Genomic DNA, 16,983 nt, shown 5'->3' with positions numbered 1-16,983 from the left:
CACCTTTATGCATTCCCAGAATTGGAGATGTTATGGCATAAAGCTTTGGCCTGCAGCTGGAGTATGAATCTTTGTTTCCAGTCCCTGATAACATTATTCTGTTTTTCTTATTTCCTTAACATTTCAATATGATGAAATTATTCCTTAAGCAGAAACTTCTAATCTATTGTTCTCCATTCCTATTAGAACGCTGATCAGTTTTAACATAAGAACTGAACTAGAAATGACTCAGTTCTTGAACGTTGCCATTGTAATAGAAAATGAATTGAAACTCTATGTTGGACTACAAGCAGCTGTGAGGAGTGCAGCCGGTTTCTTCAGATGTGAGAAAGAAGCCACTTCCAGTTATGAAGGACAGTCTTTCTAATATCTCTTTAATTACAAAAAGTGGTAAATAAGTTCAAAATGGTAAATGATAAAAGAACTGTTGATAACATTTTCTTCTCATCTTGTCCTTTCCCTAGGCTATGAACAATGAAAGTGGAAAAATGTCTTTTCATGTTTGACTTCAAATAGAATTCTTTAAAAAGGTGGAGGGGTTTGACTAAAATGCAGGAACACTGTTTGAACATCAGTAAGATGCTTCCCTTTACAAGTTGCTGAAACACTTTCAAGTTACCTTCATGTTTAGCCTTTAACTTGAGCACAGCATTTATTTAACTGGTAGTGCTGATCTGTGAAACCAGTGATCAGAAGGCCATAGGATCAATGTATGAATGTTCCATAGAGGCTCTGCAGAAAAGGTGTGTTATGAAAGCTTTTGACCCGCCTGGTGTTTTTTAATGACTCATTCACAGAATTTACTGGTCATCAGCTAAATCACAAAAAGCATCACTCACAAATATTGCTGTGCAGTTGTAAAAATGAAAAACAGACTATTTTCAATCTCAAAATAATATTTGAAAAGTTGAAAACCATTTTCTGGATTGGTGTACTTGGGCAATTCTTTTGCCTTTAGAAATTTGCTGAGGTGTAATTTGAAGACAGTGGAGTGGAACAGATCATGCTACAGATGAAAAGAATTTAGATGATAATTTTACCTGTGGGAGTGAAGCTATAAAGAATGCAGCTCAGTTTCTTAGACAGTTTTTTTGTGAAATTGAAAATAATAAAAACTGTGAAGTACATGTCAGTCATCAAAACAGGCTTTGAATTATATTCTGGGTAAATGTTGTGTGGATTTCTGAAGTTCCAATATGGTGTCTGTATGTAGTGTGCCATAGGTGAGATAAATTAACATTTTCTCTCACACTTTCTGCTTTGCTTGGTGAGGGAAGTGAACTTTAACTTTCTTCTCCATACCATAGTGCAACAATTTTGTTCAGCTGCCCCTTGAGAAGGTGCTCTGCTCATTCCTCCCACTCCTTTACTCTTCAGTTCATCTGTTTGAGAAATGACCCCTTCTCTTAAATAGATGCTTTTTGTAGTAAGTTTATTCTTTGAGTCTTCACAAGAAATTCTGAAGAACATGAGCCTGACAGGTTATGCAAACCAACATTAAAAAGTTTAAATTAAAAAAAAAAGGGGGGGGGGAGGAAAGAAACTGGGGGAAAAGCCTTTCTCAAAAGTTGTTTGTAGTACACCTCTATGATACTGAGAGATAAATAATTTTATCTTTTTTTTTGTTTCCCCCTGCTGTTCACTAAGTCCTTTTATCCAAAGCAGAATTCACTTTGGATGCTTTCTACAAAAAAGAAAAAGCAAGGAGCAATCACCCCAGAATTTCTTTGCTGGCAATTCTTTGAGCTTTACCATTCCCGGTCTTTTTCTAGCTGAAATCTTCTGGTCTGGAGAAACCTGAAGCATGGAACTGTGTGTGTGAGTGCTGGGTTGTCAAACACCCTTGAATTCAATGAGTGGATTGAGTGTGTGGTAGAATTTTAAAATAAACCCACCAAGTTCATTACTCGATGTACCTCATTTTAGCTCTTAAATATTCAGCGGACACAGTGTCTGAATATGTTGCCAGAAGCTGTTATGTTGATAGTTTCTCAGGGGAGTGTGGTTAAATGGTGACTGGTTTTGTGTTGGTTTCTAGTTGCTGTGGATACAGCCCTTAAACACATGGTAATGTTCATCTAGAAAACTTTCTAGATCTTATTGTGTTCTTTATTTGCTTCTGTGGATATTGCTGAGAAATTACAGTCTTGTCCCAAATGAATTACACAGCATGACCTACATTCACCTTTAAAGGCAGTAGAATAAAATGTGTGCCATATGTATTCATTCCCTGAAAATACCAGCTTGCCATTTTGTTGCTGCTTTTTAAACTTTACTTTCATAGTTATTTTCTTTTGCACTTTTTTTGTCTATCCTATTTTGTAAATAGTTTGTCCTGGTTTTCTTTTTTTCCCATTATCTGATCTTCTGTTCCCCTTCATATTGCTGTCACATTTTCATTCACCACTGTGCCATTTTCCTCCTACATTTTTGTCACCTCTTCACCTTCATCTCTCTTGTTTCCCATACTTTGTATTTGCTCCTATATAAAATGCTTCTTCACTTTGGGGGAAGTTCTCTCCTGTCATGTCTGAACACCAGTAATCATTTGCTATTTTATCCTTTTGCTACTGTAATATATCAATAAAGTTGGTCTTCCTCTCCTGATGTTTCTATTTCTAGATCTCTTTTATTTCTCAGCATTTTTCTAAAGTTTTTCTTTATTGTAACCCAAATAAAACCCTGGTGGGAAAAGGGAAGCAACTGCAGCATCTGTGCACCAGTGTGAGTATCAGGGCGTCAACTTGACTTTCACTTCCCATTGAGACTGTGGAGGGAGGCTGGCAGAGAACCAAACTGTGAATAGATAGGGAAGATTCCGTGCCTAGGTGATATTGGCTACTCTGATGTCACTACAGACTGTTATGTGGAGGTGGTGCAAGGTTGCAAAAAGGTGGGGAGCACCTTGTGTTGGCATTAACTACAGCTTCTTGGAACACTCCTCACTGTGTCCATTCAGGATGGGCGGTGTATCAACCTCAGTCCCTTCATCTTGAAAGAATGGGTTTTGGATCTGCAGAGCATTTTAGCTGAACATGTTAAGGACATCATATTGCCTTCTTCTTGGATTCTCTTAAGTGTCTTGTATCAGGGAAGAGCTTTACCAGGTTACTCTAGACTGTAACAAGCCTACAGCCATATATGAAAATCTTCATTTCACTACTTCTCTATCTACCCTGTTGGCCACTTCAAGCTTATGCTGTCTTTTCTCTCCTGTATTTTTGTTCTTCTCTTCCAGCTGCCCTTAATTTTCACTGAGAGCAGAATCTCCTAAGATTGATACCACATGGTATCTCATATGTGTATCTCATCTTCATCACATATGAGATTCTGCTGCTTGCAAAGACCAGACTTCTATAACAAAGGGATTTCCTCTAATTGTTCATTCATTAGATGTCTTTCTCCTGGGACACGGGAGAGATGTTCTGTGGGTAGGTACACTGAGTGTCCGCATTATTATGGGGAGCCTCATGTCCTGAACAATTTGCAAGTTTTAGATTTTGTCAGCTAAGGACTGTGTGTCTAGATTGGTAATTTAGCTTCTGGTTATATCTAAGCAGTAAACTCCTGACCTTGGAAAAAATAGATTAATGGAGCAAAGGTTTTCCTGGCTCAAGAATTCTTCCTCAGGAGTGTTATCCTCATTCAGGAGGGTAGAAAAGAAATCCCCCAGCGAATATAATATACTCCTAGACAGTCCAATTCTGCTTTTTCAAAGTGAAGAGCTAGACCTGGGCTTATTTTTTAGCTTTTCTACTGGTACTGAGGTGGCACTTCAATGAAGTTTTCTTCAATCACTTCACAAGTCTGAGTACCAGCAAGAAGTCCTTCCAACAGATATTTTGAACCATGAAGACCTTCCGCAACCTTTATACATTGCCAAATCCACAAAACCCCTTGTTGTCACAGCCAGGACTTCAGATGGAAGCAGCTTTTCTGTTTTGTTGCTCAAATGTATGTATCATTGTCAGGAAGGAAACTACCAGACTGCTTTACCTGAATAAATGGGTGAGACTTTCAGCTGAGTGTCACACCAAGTTTTTTCTCTAATTTGGTTTCCATTTCAATCAGTCTGTGTTACTAAGGCTTCTTTGGGATTTTGTGACATATTTGAATAGAAACTGCCTTTAGCAACACTTGCATAAACTCCAAAGACAGTGATATGAAGAGTACCAATAGGATAAAAAAGCTTTTATGCCTAGACACCTGGGAAATGTGTGCACAGGATTTGACATCATATTTTTAAAGAATTCTGTTAACCAGTGAGTGATTTAGAGATTCATTTCAGCCCATGAATGATGCTTGTATGCTGCAGCAGTAATCACTGTGGCTAAATTTAGACTCAGTATTCCATCACTCTTCCCTTCTTCTGCATGCCAGTGTACATATGTGGACACATTTTGAAATAACAGACAGCTTCCATTTTTGTAGAGAGAACATTATCTTTTCCTTCAGACCTGTGTGTTTTAAACTCATCCTCTGTTTTTTTGTGCTCTTATGGCATTTTCAAGCCTTGGTTATTCTCTGTAGTTGTTTAAAATTATTTTGTTTGTGTTGAAAATAAACTTGGATTTATATAAAGAGTTTATTGGGTGTAAAAACTGCATATGCTGCTGATGTTGGCATGCCTGAACTCTGTTTTTTAACTGTTTCATTTCAATAATGTATTTGCAGCAACTGATAACCCACTGCTATCTAGACATTCTGGATTATTTTGCTGTATGACTTCTTTCATGGATTCTAGGTGTGAAATTAAAAATGTTGAATTTCCTGTTGAATTTCCCAGTAATGAACGATCCATTACTATTTCCTCTACAGACTACCACAGAAACTTCAGATTTCTGTCTTTTTTATGGAAGTTGGCAATTCCACAAGCTGACAGAACTAGAGCCAGCAGACACTAGTACAACTGGAATAAGCTGAGTGTGTCTCATTAACAGCCAGCTGTCACAATCACAAGATTAAGTTTCTCTATCTCCTAGTCATTGGTAGCACCCTGCTCATATATTGAACAATCCTTTTTTCTCTTGGAATGATGAAATTCTCTTTCATTTTGACTTAGCTTTTGAGCTATAGCCTTTGAATTTGGTTTAATATTTGTAATCAGCTTCCCTAGAGAAGCAGTGATTGGACAACTTCATAAAACAAAACACTGTTTTATTTCAAAGCAAATAAATTGTTTGGAAAATATAATATTTTTATTCTCCTATATGATTGGTCTATATTTCTTTCCTCTGGCAATTTAACTAGAGGCAATTTCTTATAAAAAGCTTATGATATACCAAATTGCCCCAGACGTTTCCAGAATATTTAATTCACTGTTGTTGAATCACGTTCTGTTTACAGAAGGCAGGGAGTTTTTAGGTGTACCTGTCCCTTCATTTCTAATGAACATGGTGCAAATAAGGCATCTGTTTTGGGGGCAGTCACTTACTGGATTCCAGGTCTGCTTCTATTGTCATTCCAGCCTGCACTTAGAGAGTCTTGACAGCAAATTTCTTCTTCCAGAGTGCCATTTTCCATAGTATGTAGTAAAAAAGAAGCCTGTGTTTCAGATAGTACATGGTCCTCCTTAATATGTAGGATTTGTGGTTTGAACTCTGATACTTACACATGACAGCTGTGAGCTGGTTCCACCTTTGTTCCTTAATGTGCTGCTGTGGTGGCTTAGGCCCAGCCAGCAACCAAGCACCACACAGCCACTCTCACCTCCCCCTGCCACCCTGGTGGAGTGGTGAGGAGAATCAAAACTAGGGTGAGATAAGAACAGTGTAATAATTGAAACAAAGTAAAATATAGGAGTAGTAGTAATAATAGAAATAATAATTTTTTTAAAACCCACAAATATGTGATGCACAATACAGTTGCTCACCACTGGCTGACAGAGGCCAAACCCCATTCCCTAACCTGGATCAGCCCTCCTTTTGGTTAACTCACACAGTTATATATCCTGGGCATGGTATGAAATGTCCTTTTGTCCAGTTCAGTTCACCTGTCCCAGCTGTGCAACCTTCCAGCCTTTTGTTGAATACTTCCTCACTGGCAGAGCATGAGACACACAAAAAATAGTCCTTGACTTTAGATAAATACAGCTTAGCAAACCCCCAAATATCAGTGTATTACCAACATTATACTGAATCCAAAACACAGCACTACCAGCTGCTGAGAAGAAATTGATTCTATCCCAACTGAAATCAGGACAGGTACCTTAAGAGGTGCTACAGGTGCAAAGTGTTGACACCTTGAATATTGACTTTGAGATATTAATAAATGGAAGCTAATCCTATTTGCAGCCTAAGACAGAACTTGAACCTTCACATCCCAGAATGGGATGCTGATCTGTTCTTTTCCCTATGTCATCACAGACTAGCCTTTTATTTACTAAGGGATGTATATTTACATTATGTAGTATTTGTATGATTATGTAGTATTTTGGAGGATTTAGGTTTGAGTTTCCTTTGTGCCAAGAGTTTGTTATCTCAGTTTGTCAAATCAAAACAATTTTAGAACTCTGATTTCTCACTTTGGTTCCAGTCTCTTCTTATTCCTTATTACTATTTGAAAAGGTTTTTGCATAGGAGATGAGTGAAGAATTAGCTATCTAATCATCATGCTTCAATACCAGTTCAGTGTCACAAGTCCAGATCCAAAGAGCCGTGGGGTAAGGATTAAAACTGACTCTGTTTTGTGCAAAATGTCTAACACAGAGCTAAAGTTATTTCCCCAAGTACAGACTCCATGCTCATACTGGTGGACCTGCCTTCAGCAGTTGGAACACTGGACACTCCCAGTGTCATGCCAGTGCATGAAATACCTTCCATTGTCTCTCAGGCAGCTTCAGAAGCCAGATTAAGGTGTTCCTTCTAGATTTCAAAGGAAATAGCTGATCAGGCTTCAGAAAAGACCACATGTGGATTTCTGAACTTGTATGACATATGAGCTCCTCAGGGACAATGCAGGCATCAAAGTTCAGGATGCAGAAACTAAGGGCTGGAGACAGAGCCTTTTGGCTGAATAGACTTGTCTGTAGGATAAATTTCCAGGAAATTAGAATATCATTAGAAATTGCTGGAGTGCTTTACTTGGTGAAAAATTCTGTCGTTAAGAACAATGCTTACAACATTAATTCTGTTATGTTTTGTACCCCCTTTTAAAAAAGGGAAGTTATTAAAGTAAGAGGAAAACAAAACACCAAAGAAAGTTTCCCCAAACAACCAAAAAAACAGAAGAGTTTTATCGTCACAAAAAGAGACAGGCTAGACTTTGAGTAAGTGTACTGGAAATTTCACCATTTTTCTCTCTTATGCAATGTTTAGGGCAGCAGACATCATGTCATCCAAGGCTGTGCTTTTTTTTTGTTTGTTTATTTATATCATCAGTATATGGACTTTGGAGTCAATACATTGTTGAAAAATTTATGCCAGAAAAGCAAGTCAGTGTTTCTTGTTTTCAGTAAATTTTGTTATGAAGCTTTATATGAAAAAAATAAGACAGTATTTATATCTTTATCGTGTAAAGGTTTCTATACAGAGTGGAATATTTTACAAATGTAACTTTAAAAGGTGGAATGCAAAGCAATTTCCTTTTTCTTTTTTCTCACTGTGGTTATTATGATAAGAAAAGGTGAACAGGACGTATCAGGAAGTACTTCCTGTTTGTGCAAGTAGATGACAAGCTGGCATTAACCATCTACAGGAGATAACATTATCAAAATGTCTTAACCACGTGCATCACTTTCAAGAGGATTTTTAAAAAGCCTTTAATTTCTTTTGAAATTAATGTACTTAAAATATGTGCATATCTGAGGGCTACATAACTGGATATTTGTTAATTGTCCATAATTCAAGACTTATTTGTGAAGATTTGGATAGGAAGTGCTTTTACAAAATATGCCATGGCAGGTGTGTATATGGGAAACAGGTTGAGCTGTTTTTCAAAACAGAGAAGAAGGAGATTATCTGAAAAGAAGTGGCATAGCTAGGTTTTAGCAGGCTGTACAATCAGAGACATTTGTTAGCTCTAGATATTTCTTTCTTATTCTGCAGGAAAGGAGGATACATCTTTCCTGTAAACAGAATTGTCCCAGGCACCACTAAAAGAAAGAAACAACAACCCAAATTTTAAAAAAGAAAAACAAAATCAAGGATGTGACTTCAGAAGGCACAGCTTCTCTACGTAAAGCCTTGGCAGCTATCCAGGAGTAAATCATCAATATGGCATTTCCTTAAAACCTTCTCTGTAATGAAGAGCTGCTATTTTCCCCATTTCTTTAGTTCATTCCATTTGTAAATCTCATTCTTTGGTCATCTAAACTTGTGATGAGTTTGTTCTCTTCCTGTAACAGAAGTTCCAACATCACCAGTGTTCTCCTAATCCATTTCCAATAGTGATTTATTAGAGACCAGTAAAATTACTTCCTTGGTATGTTTGTCTCCTATCAGGCAGTAACAAAGAACTTAAAATCAACTGATTCATCCAGTCTGTGCTGCTAGACAAAAGGAAACTTCTGACTTTTTCTGAAAAATTACAGCATAGGATTAAAGGGGGGAGAAAGTCTTACAGGCTTTTCTTAGGTTTGTCTTGTCACCCTTCTAATAAAATAATTAATGAAGCAGTGCTTTTGCTGTTGACATGTCAAAGACTAAGCTGGGAACAGAGATAAGGGCCCAGGCATCAAGTTGTGCACAGCATTTTTATGAATCATGGTCTAGAATTTTTCAGTGCTCCACATTCTCTAGCAGAACACTTGCACTGGCTCCTCCCTGACACCAAGGATCAGGACCAAGAAAAATATTGCCTGAGATAATCTCAGTGCAAGATCTCCCAAGTGTATCAGTTGTGGAATCTAGCTCTGAATGTAAGAGGCTTAAGGCATCCTCCTTACCTGGTCATGGGTCATGTTAAATCTCAGCCCCCAAACCATGTAGAGTTTAACTTAATTCTTTTTATAACGAACTGCCGACCAGAATCACAGAAGAACTGCTTGGATTTCACTAAATGGATTAGACTGGCACACTGAAAGTGTTATCACTGAAAGTGCTGCTCAGGAAAGGAGCTTCCATAGTGGACCCTGGAGCATCCCCACTACTTATTATTTTGGACCACTGCAGAGATCTCTGTTATCTGAGACAAGGCTTCTGTGGAGAGTGGGAAGATTGGTGTGAGCTCCCCTGTGCTGTTGGGTGTTGGTGCTGAGGGTCAAGTATGGTGTGAAATGCTTAAATATGGTTTGCTGATTTCCCAGGAGGGAGTCTCAGATGGTTTAGAAGCATCACTTACATAAATTAATCAGACTGGGTATCTTCATGTGAAATCTTCTTGACTTCTCACAAGTAAGTCTGGTGGCACAGTGTAAAACCACTGTGCTACAGAAATGATCATGAAATTATGAAGGAGAGATCTGCAAAATAATTTCGGTAAGGCAAGAGTGAATATTGGTTTGGAAATCTCCTTCTGTGCATTTTTTAAACTGGAGTTTGATATTTACTTGATGTTAAGACATTATTTATGTTAAGACATTATTTGTGCTTGGTATGGCTCAATTTAAAACAGATCTTCATGTTTCTGTTGTGATAGTTAAGGTTGTCTGAAGGTCTTTGCACAGTCACCATCCATACTGTAAATCCATAGTCTTGATCTCTGTCTTCTGTGGATTTAAGACATTCACTGCACTTCCCGGTTTTCCCTTACCTTTATGAGACTGACCACATTGCCAGTCCCATAGTTCCTGCTGCAGTTCCTTGAATCCCTGCTCTTTTGAGCCTGACCTTGTGTATGTGTGTCATCTCATTAGAAGCAGCACTGTGAAGGGAAACAATTTTCTTTCAGTTAAGATAAATTATCCTAATGCACTCGGTTTTGGTGAAGTTTAAAAGACTACACAGATGAGAGGTGCATCACATCAGAGTTAATCCTAACCATCAGTGTTCACATACCATTAAATGTTGGATATTTTCCTCTCATTAATATAGTTAAGAACTGATACATTATCTTTATCACAGTTTCCAAAGGTAATTGAAATAGTCGATTTTGATCTAATTGGTCTAGTGTGTTTTCTCTAGGAAGGGGTCTTCACATGAAACTCTTTTGAATGCTTCAGTCAACAGCTGTAATTTATTAAGGTATCTGCTGTAAACCTTCAAAACTAAATAGTTACATTTGTAAGGAAATGTCAGTTCTTATTGAAAAGAATGAATTCTGTGTATGTTAATGCAAACTGTATTGTAAGCTTAAGGAAAGGAAGTAGATGAGTCTGTAGTGTTAGGTAACAGAGCACAGGACAGAGAGGATGCAAAACCAAACTGGAATAGGCAGCTCAGTGCTGAAGCTCAGGGCACTGTTGGAAAGATACATTTATTTTGGTCTTCAGATACACTGAGATAAAGATAAATTAATGTATATTGTAGATTTTGTATTTGGTATACATTATTGTGTATGGCTTATGATGCCTCAGAGGGGTGTGTCATAGTCCTGTTAGTATTTTTACCAATTCAATGTGAATGACTTGTGGCAGCATTACTTTCATCTCAAGTCATCTCTAAATAGTAAAAACAGGTAAAGCAGCATTAGTGCAGTGCTCTCACTGAACTGTAGAGCTTAGTAGACTCTGAGAAATTCAAAGTTCAAACTCAATGTAATTCTGAGTTATGGGAAACTATAGATGGGGAAGTACAGGAGGCGATTCCCCAAGACCACAAGGTAGTGCAGTGGTGTCAGTAGAAGATCTGATCCCTCTTTCTCCTTAGGCTTATGCTCCAAACCAGTTTTTGTTTTTACAACACTGTGCTGTTTGACTAACATGAGACTTACACAGAATCCTTTGATCAAAACCTCATGAATGTTAAGCAAATATTTTATACAGTATGGGAAATGTCGACACATACTTTTTAAATTCAAATTCACTAACAGTGGGATCTATGTCTTGAAAATGGGTGATGGCTTCTGGCTATTTCACATCTTCACAGGCAAAAATGTACTCTAGTATAGAAGGGACTAGAATATTTCTCAAGCTGATGTTTCAAGTCTCATGACTCTTCAAATACTTTTTTTAAGTGTGCCATTGTACTGCCCCCTGTGGTGTCTGGGCTGGTTGGGTCTCCTCTGGACAGAACGGAAGGAAACAAAGGAAAGGGCAGGAATGCTAAATATTTTTTTTTTTGTGAGCACATTTAGCTGTTGCTGGTCTGATTGAGCAGAGAGTATTTAATGTTCTAAGGATACATAAAGGCAGGAAGAGCACTCTGAGAGAAGAAAAGAAAAAGCTCTCGTAAAAGGAAGGCCTTCTGAGAAACAACGTTATAGAACTAAAATAGAGCAACTAGAGGAAGGAAGGCCATGTCCTATATATACAGAAAGGGAGGGGGATCTTCTCCATAGTAACAGGGAGAGCAGGGGAGGAGGGAAAGGACAACACAGACTGACAGACTGCAAAAGATGTTTCAACTATAAAAAAGAGATCTTACCTGCTTATGGGATCTATGGGCTTTGCGTGATACAAAATCCCTTCCAAAATGTGCATTTAAGCTAATGAAATGAGGATTCATTATTTCTGGGCAATTATAAAGCTTGTATTTTAGTATTTCTTCGTTATGTTCCAAATATCTTGCTATAACAAGAGTTGAAGTTTGGTTGTTAAGAGGAAGTTTCAGTTCTGTGATTTGCACCATACTTATGTTACTGCTGTGTGCTCGCGTTATTACTATGTAGTTACAAGATGTTTTGGCCCTGGAACATGGCCAGGTTTTGCAGCAATATTTCATACATGGAAGTTGGGTAAATGTGGTGGGTCTGCAAGTCACACCAATGTCACAGAGGAAGTCTCTTGCATGGAAGTCCCAGGTCTCCTGAAGGTTTGGTTTATTCTGAGTTTCCTGATGTAATTTTACTGATGCACTGAGAAGCCCCTTTTGCTTTTTTCCCTCCCTTATTTCTTGTACTCTTTTTCCCTCGTTAACTTCAGCAGCAATTTTGTAAAGTACTTGCAGGACCCTCTGTTGCGCCTCTTGCCAGGACAACCCCTGTTAGTAAAGACAGCTGTCTTTCAGCCTCAGAAACCTAGCACTGTACTAAACCAGATCTATCTCAATGGATCTGAAACATCCTTTCCTCCTTCTGTTACCATTTTTCCTTAGTTTGCAGTGATTACTTCAATCAACGAGTAAGAAAGTAACCAATCCAATTCTTGCTTCATTGGAGACTACAGCAGTTTTTGTTATTTAAAACAAAGTACTTTACTTAAAGATCTGCTTTGATATAATGTGGCACAGATATCTTTTTGTTTAAAACATTTGTAGTTCTTTTTGCAAAGACTGACAGTGGTGTCTGCTTTCAGGGTGGGATGATTAACTGGAATAGACTGTTTCCTCCTCTACGTCATAGACATAACGCAAATTATCAAGATCACCCATCTGAACAAGGCATACCTCCACCTACTGAGGTTTCTGAAGAGCAGGTAAACACTTTCTTTTTTAAAATGGCATTTAAAATTGTTAGCAATTAATCTCAACTAATTTTTTATCATCTGTTTACATGGTTTCTCTAATGATTTCTATAGCAGCAAAAATGAGCATTTAAGGTAAAGGTTGCAATACACAGACAGCATATTGTCATTACTATCCAAACCAGAGTTACAGAGCTACTTGGGAGTTTCTACTTTTATGTGTTGCTGCTTGTATTTTGTATTTAAAGATGTTGATGGTTTCAGAAGTGGAAACTGTTCAAATCTGATAAAATAAATGTTTCAAAGAAAGAAGAATGATAAATAAATTTCATTATTTGTCATGTAGAAATCATCTTTGCTGAAATCCCCAGCTTAAGTTTCCAATTCAGTAATTTTGGGGTTTTTTTTAATAAAAATGTTATGCAAAACACACTTGGGCTAAAACCTGGATGTTTCCCTCAATAATGTGGTCTACTAATTCCTTATACTGATGCCACATAGAAGATTGTGTCCTTTCTATCAAGTAGAGATTTACACTTCTAGACTTTTTTCTGATAGTTTTATTCTCAAAAGAGATGATTATTTACTCAGAAATTTAAGAATTCAAGATTAGTCTTATTCCTGCATTCAGAATTTATTGCATGCAGTCAAGTTCTCCAGGTTGTAGCCTACCTGCAGTTAGCTGTGTTGGCCATTTTATAGTTTAAGGTCTCTGCTGCTCTTGAACAAAGTTAGGTTTCTTTCCCTTTTTCCGTTTTTATAAGGAGATAAGTCAACACTTGGCAGCAGCAATGTCATTTTAGTTTAATCTGAGCTTCTCCCAAACAGAAGTCTTTTCTATGATCTGATTTCTAGCTTTGATTGGATGTTAGATTGTGTTGAAAATGTTCAAAACTTTTTACTGCACTTTTGACTGCAAACTTTCAGGACTACATCTAGAAAGGGGGAAAAAAACCAACAACAACAACAAAAAGAAAAACCTCCCAAAAAACCAACAAACCCCCAATTAACAACAACAACAAAAAAGAAAATAATAATAAAAACCCACACGAAAAAGCACATTCTGAGACAAAGCCCAGAAACTTAGTTTTGGCTGTCCTGAAGGTCTACTCAGTGCCAGTATGGGATGGACCAAAAGATTTCCCTGCTGGGTTGGCTTACTTCTTTAATTATTGGCAAATTCTGCTTATGGGGACTTCTGTTTTTGGTCCAAAACTAGTGAAATAGTTGCCAGTCTGGATTCTTCCCAAGGCCCAGGTTTATGAAAGCAATATGCACTTATATTTTCTGATGCATTGAGGATGTAGGGCAAACTTGATTGCTGTCATTTGCAAGGCTCTCTGGTTACCCTGCAAGTAAGAAGTCATTTAAGCACCTTTGGTTTTTCAATACTGTACTAATAATGACACAAGTTGTCTTAAAATGGCAGAAATGCAAGGGTTTCATCTGTTCATCACATTAAAGTTTGTGAGCATTTGCAATGCTTGTGGTACAAAAATCTCTGCATTTCTTGTGGGGTTTTAGCACCTTTAGTTACTGTTGCCAGTTATACATGGTTTCCTGGAGCTGGATTCATTTCCTGTGGTTAAAATGTGCTCAGATGAAAAGAGAATTTTGTTATTACTATTCCCTGTGGTGCTTGATGAGTGTTGCTGCAAATAGGAACGTTGCAATTCCATCTATCATTTCTTAAAGTTAAAATTCATGGCAACTGCAATAAAAACTTTACTTCTGAAGTGTGTTTCTGTGGTTAGCTTTTATTCCTCTGCCTGCCCTTTTTCTCATAAAAAACCCACAATCTTAGATGAAAAAGAAGAGTTACAGGTTACAACATTGAGTTTGGACTTAAATTGTTGCTGCAGAAGTGTCGAAAGTAACAATTCATTTCTCTCCCTACAAGAAGGTGAAAAAACGAGGCAGTGGATTGTAAGGTTGATGTTCTGACATCCAAGGTAGCTGTTCTCAAATGTGTTGTGGGGGTGTATTTATATTAAGAAAAGAAGGACCTGCGCCTCTGGGCAAACTTGGCACTTGTATATTTCTCAGGAAGTCACCAAAGCAGAGATGATTAAAAATACTGAAAGTTCTGGAGGTGTCTTAGAGGAAAGAAAAGCTGCTTTTGGTGGCAGTTTTCTTTTAAAAATACTTTCGGTGCTAGTGCTGCACATTGGTCTTGCACCCTGGGAAAATTCCTCTTGACATGTGTACAGCCTCCTCTGCGTTCCTGCTTCACTCTGCTGCTGCAGGCTCACTGCAGGCACAGGAGGAGGAGTAGCAGTAGCTCTCTGACAGTGTCTGTAGCCCAGGACTTCCAGGTTGAGACTTGTGGTGGCTGGTCATAAGACCCTTTGAAGCAGGATGAGGAATGCTTTATGCTGCCAGCAGCCACAGTTACTTTGACATGCCATTCCCTGCCCTCCCACACCTTTTTTCCACTTCTGGAAGATTAATTTAAAAAGTGAATGAGTTATATTGTGACTTTCAGTCATACTGAAGTGAGACTTACAGATTTTAAGTGTACTTTAAATTGGTATTTAACCATAAATTAAATTTGCATTGTCTTTTTACGCATGGTGCTTTAAATATCTGTTAACACAGAGCACAAAGGTTAGGTGTCAAGTATGTGATATTATAAAGAGGGCTGATCAAGTGGTTATTGATTTAACAAAATCACAATCTAAATGTGCCCTTTTCCATGTTTTTCTTCTGTCAGATGTCACTGGTTTTTGCTTTGCAGAAGTTTTTGGCAAAAAAAAAAGCTTTTTTGAGTATAGGTAGAAGCCCTCCAAGAATTTCCCTAGACCAATTCAAGTATTGTACTTCCTCTACTTTAGGATTAACTTTAAGGTTCATTAAAAAAAGCCCAACACCTGGAATGAATAGTTTTGAGGGTTTTTTTATGCTCTCTGGAGAAGTAGATCTTTTCAAGGAAAGGAGCTGAAGATTTATTCTGGATTGGTTTTCTCATCTGCTCTATAATTCTGTGTTTTGTTCAGTGTTGGTTTCTTGAGGTCCTGTTCTTGTTGAGAGCAGCAAGCCCCCAGGTCAGACTGTAATTGTCATGTGCAGTACCAGACTTTGGATTTCACTCTTCTTTCAAAACTGGACCAGCTAGGAAAATGCAGGTGTGGCATTTTCTGCAATCAGCTTTGAATTAAGTGGTAGAAAGCAGCCATCTCTGCAGCAAGGTTTTGAAGCACGCTGTCCCTGATAGGTCTTTGATCAGTGGAAAAGGGATTTGTGACATTATTGACTAGTGTGCACACCGTGTGAACAAAACTCTGGTTTTAAAGTGGCGTTACTTCATTTCTTTTCCAGGTCGCACGACTTATGGAAATGGGGTTTTCCAGAGGAGATGCTCTAGAAGCTCTGAGGGCTTCAAATAATGACTTAAATGTAGCCACTAATTTTCTACTGCAGCACTGATGGTTTTGTGTGTGAAGGAGCTTCACCCGATGGGTTTGTACCTGCCTGGGAGAGGATCAAAGCCACCTGCTGGGCAGACTCACCAAGGTCAGCCTGCAGAGAGAGCGAGAGAGGCACGGCTTCACGTGACAGGTGACTCAGAGCCATGTTAAGAAATGATGTGAACTGTTCCCAAGCCTTTGGATCACTTGGTGGTTTCTAGTCTGGTTATCCTTTTCAAATTAACTTTAGTTTCTACTTGTTACTGGATATCACCTAAATTTATTTTTAAATAAAATAGGTGGGTTTTTTCTTGTAAATCTTTGTTAGACGTTATCAGACTTAATGACTAGGAAAAAAAAGCTCCAACAACTACAACAGCTAGATTTACCTGTCAAGAAAAATCATATTTTCTTCATTTACAAGTCTAATTTCTCTAGCTTAAGCGTTATTTTACAGTACTTGATTTTTTATTACAGTAATAAGAGGTTTGAAGATCACTTAATTTTCAACTCAATAAAGGGTTATGGGACTATTATGTCATTCTTTGCAAAGTTTTGTTAATACCTGTAATATTTTATTTCTCAAATTTCTTTTTGAATAAAAGTTGTCATTCAGCACATCATAGAGAGATAGGGTGAGAGAAGATTCATGTGTGTATGGTGAGCTATGGTAAGTGACCACTGTAAATTTGAATTTTTACAAACAGAGTGAATTACTGTTCAAATACGGGTCATGAAGACACTCACTGGAAGCAATAAAGGTGAATTGAATGATGCAATAAGATCAGAACTGGAATGATGTGAATGACTTCCATGGCTAACTCAGAGATGACTTCTGCAACAATGGATGTATGCGGTGTCCTATGTGCTGCTTTCAATTTTTTCAGCTTGCTATATGCTGTCTTAAAAGGAAATTACAAAAAAGCTAACTTTTCTACATAAAAATCTAGTTTTCCAGTGTCAGAGATGAGGATGGCCCTGCATTTGCTGAATCCTCACTGTCTGGTCAACTTTGTGTTGACCACTGGAGCATTAACATTAGGAGTGATCCCGGCTGGCACAGGAGGCAACAGGACAGAAGTGCCAAGTTTGTGCCGTGCTGGGTTTGAAGCTTAGATTGATTCCTGAATCAGCTTG

General features: G+C 37.9%; 1 protein-coding gene across 1 annotated transcript in view; it reads left to right on the top strand.

Annotated features, from left to right (window-relative positions):
- UBAC2 (UBA domain containing 2) overlaps positions 1–16,477 on the top strand; it is an 87,908-nt gene extending 71,431 nt beyond the window's left edge. The window contains exons 8-9 of the mRNA XM_030944378.1: positions 12,332–12,451; positions 15,758–16,477. Coding sequence (XP_030800238.1) covers positions 12,332–12,451; positions 15,758–15,865 — 228 coding nt within the window. The 3' untranslated portion in view covers positions 15,866–16,477. The remainder of the gene's footprint in view (positions 1–12,331; positions 12,452–15,757) is intronic.
- Positions 16,478–16,983: the final 506 nt, after the last annotated feature.

The sequence above is a fragment of the Camarhynchus parvulus genome, chromosome 1 (assembly GCF_901933205.1).
Source record: "Camarhynchus parvulus chromosome 1, STF_HiC, whole genome shotgun sequence".
NCBI classification, from domain to species: Eukaryota; Metazoa; Chordata; class Aves; order Passeriformes; family Thraupidae; genus Camarhynchus; species Camarhynchus parvulus.
Note: the sequence above shows the minus strand (reverse complement) of the source record. Positions and strands in the feature narration are given on the sequence as shown.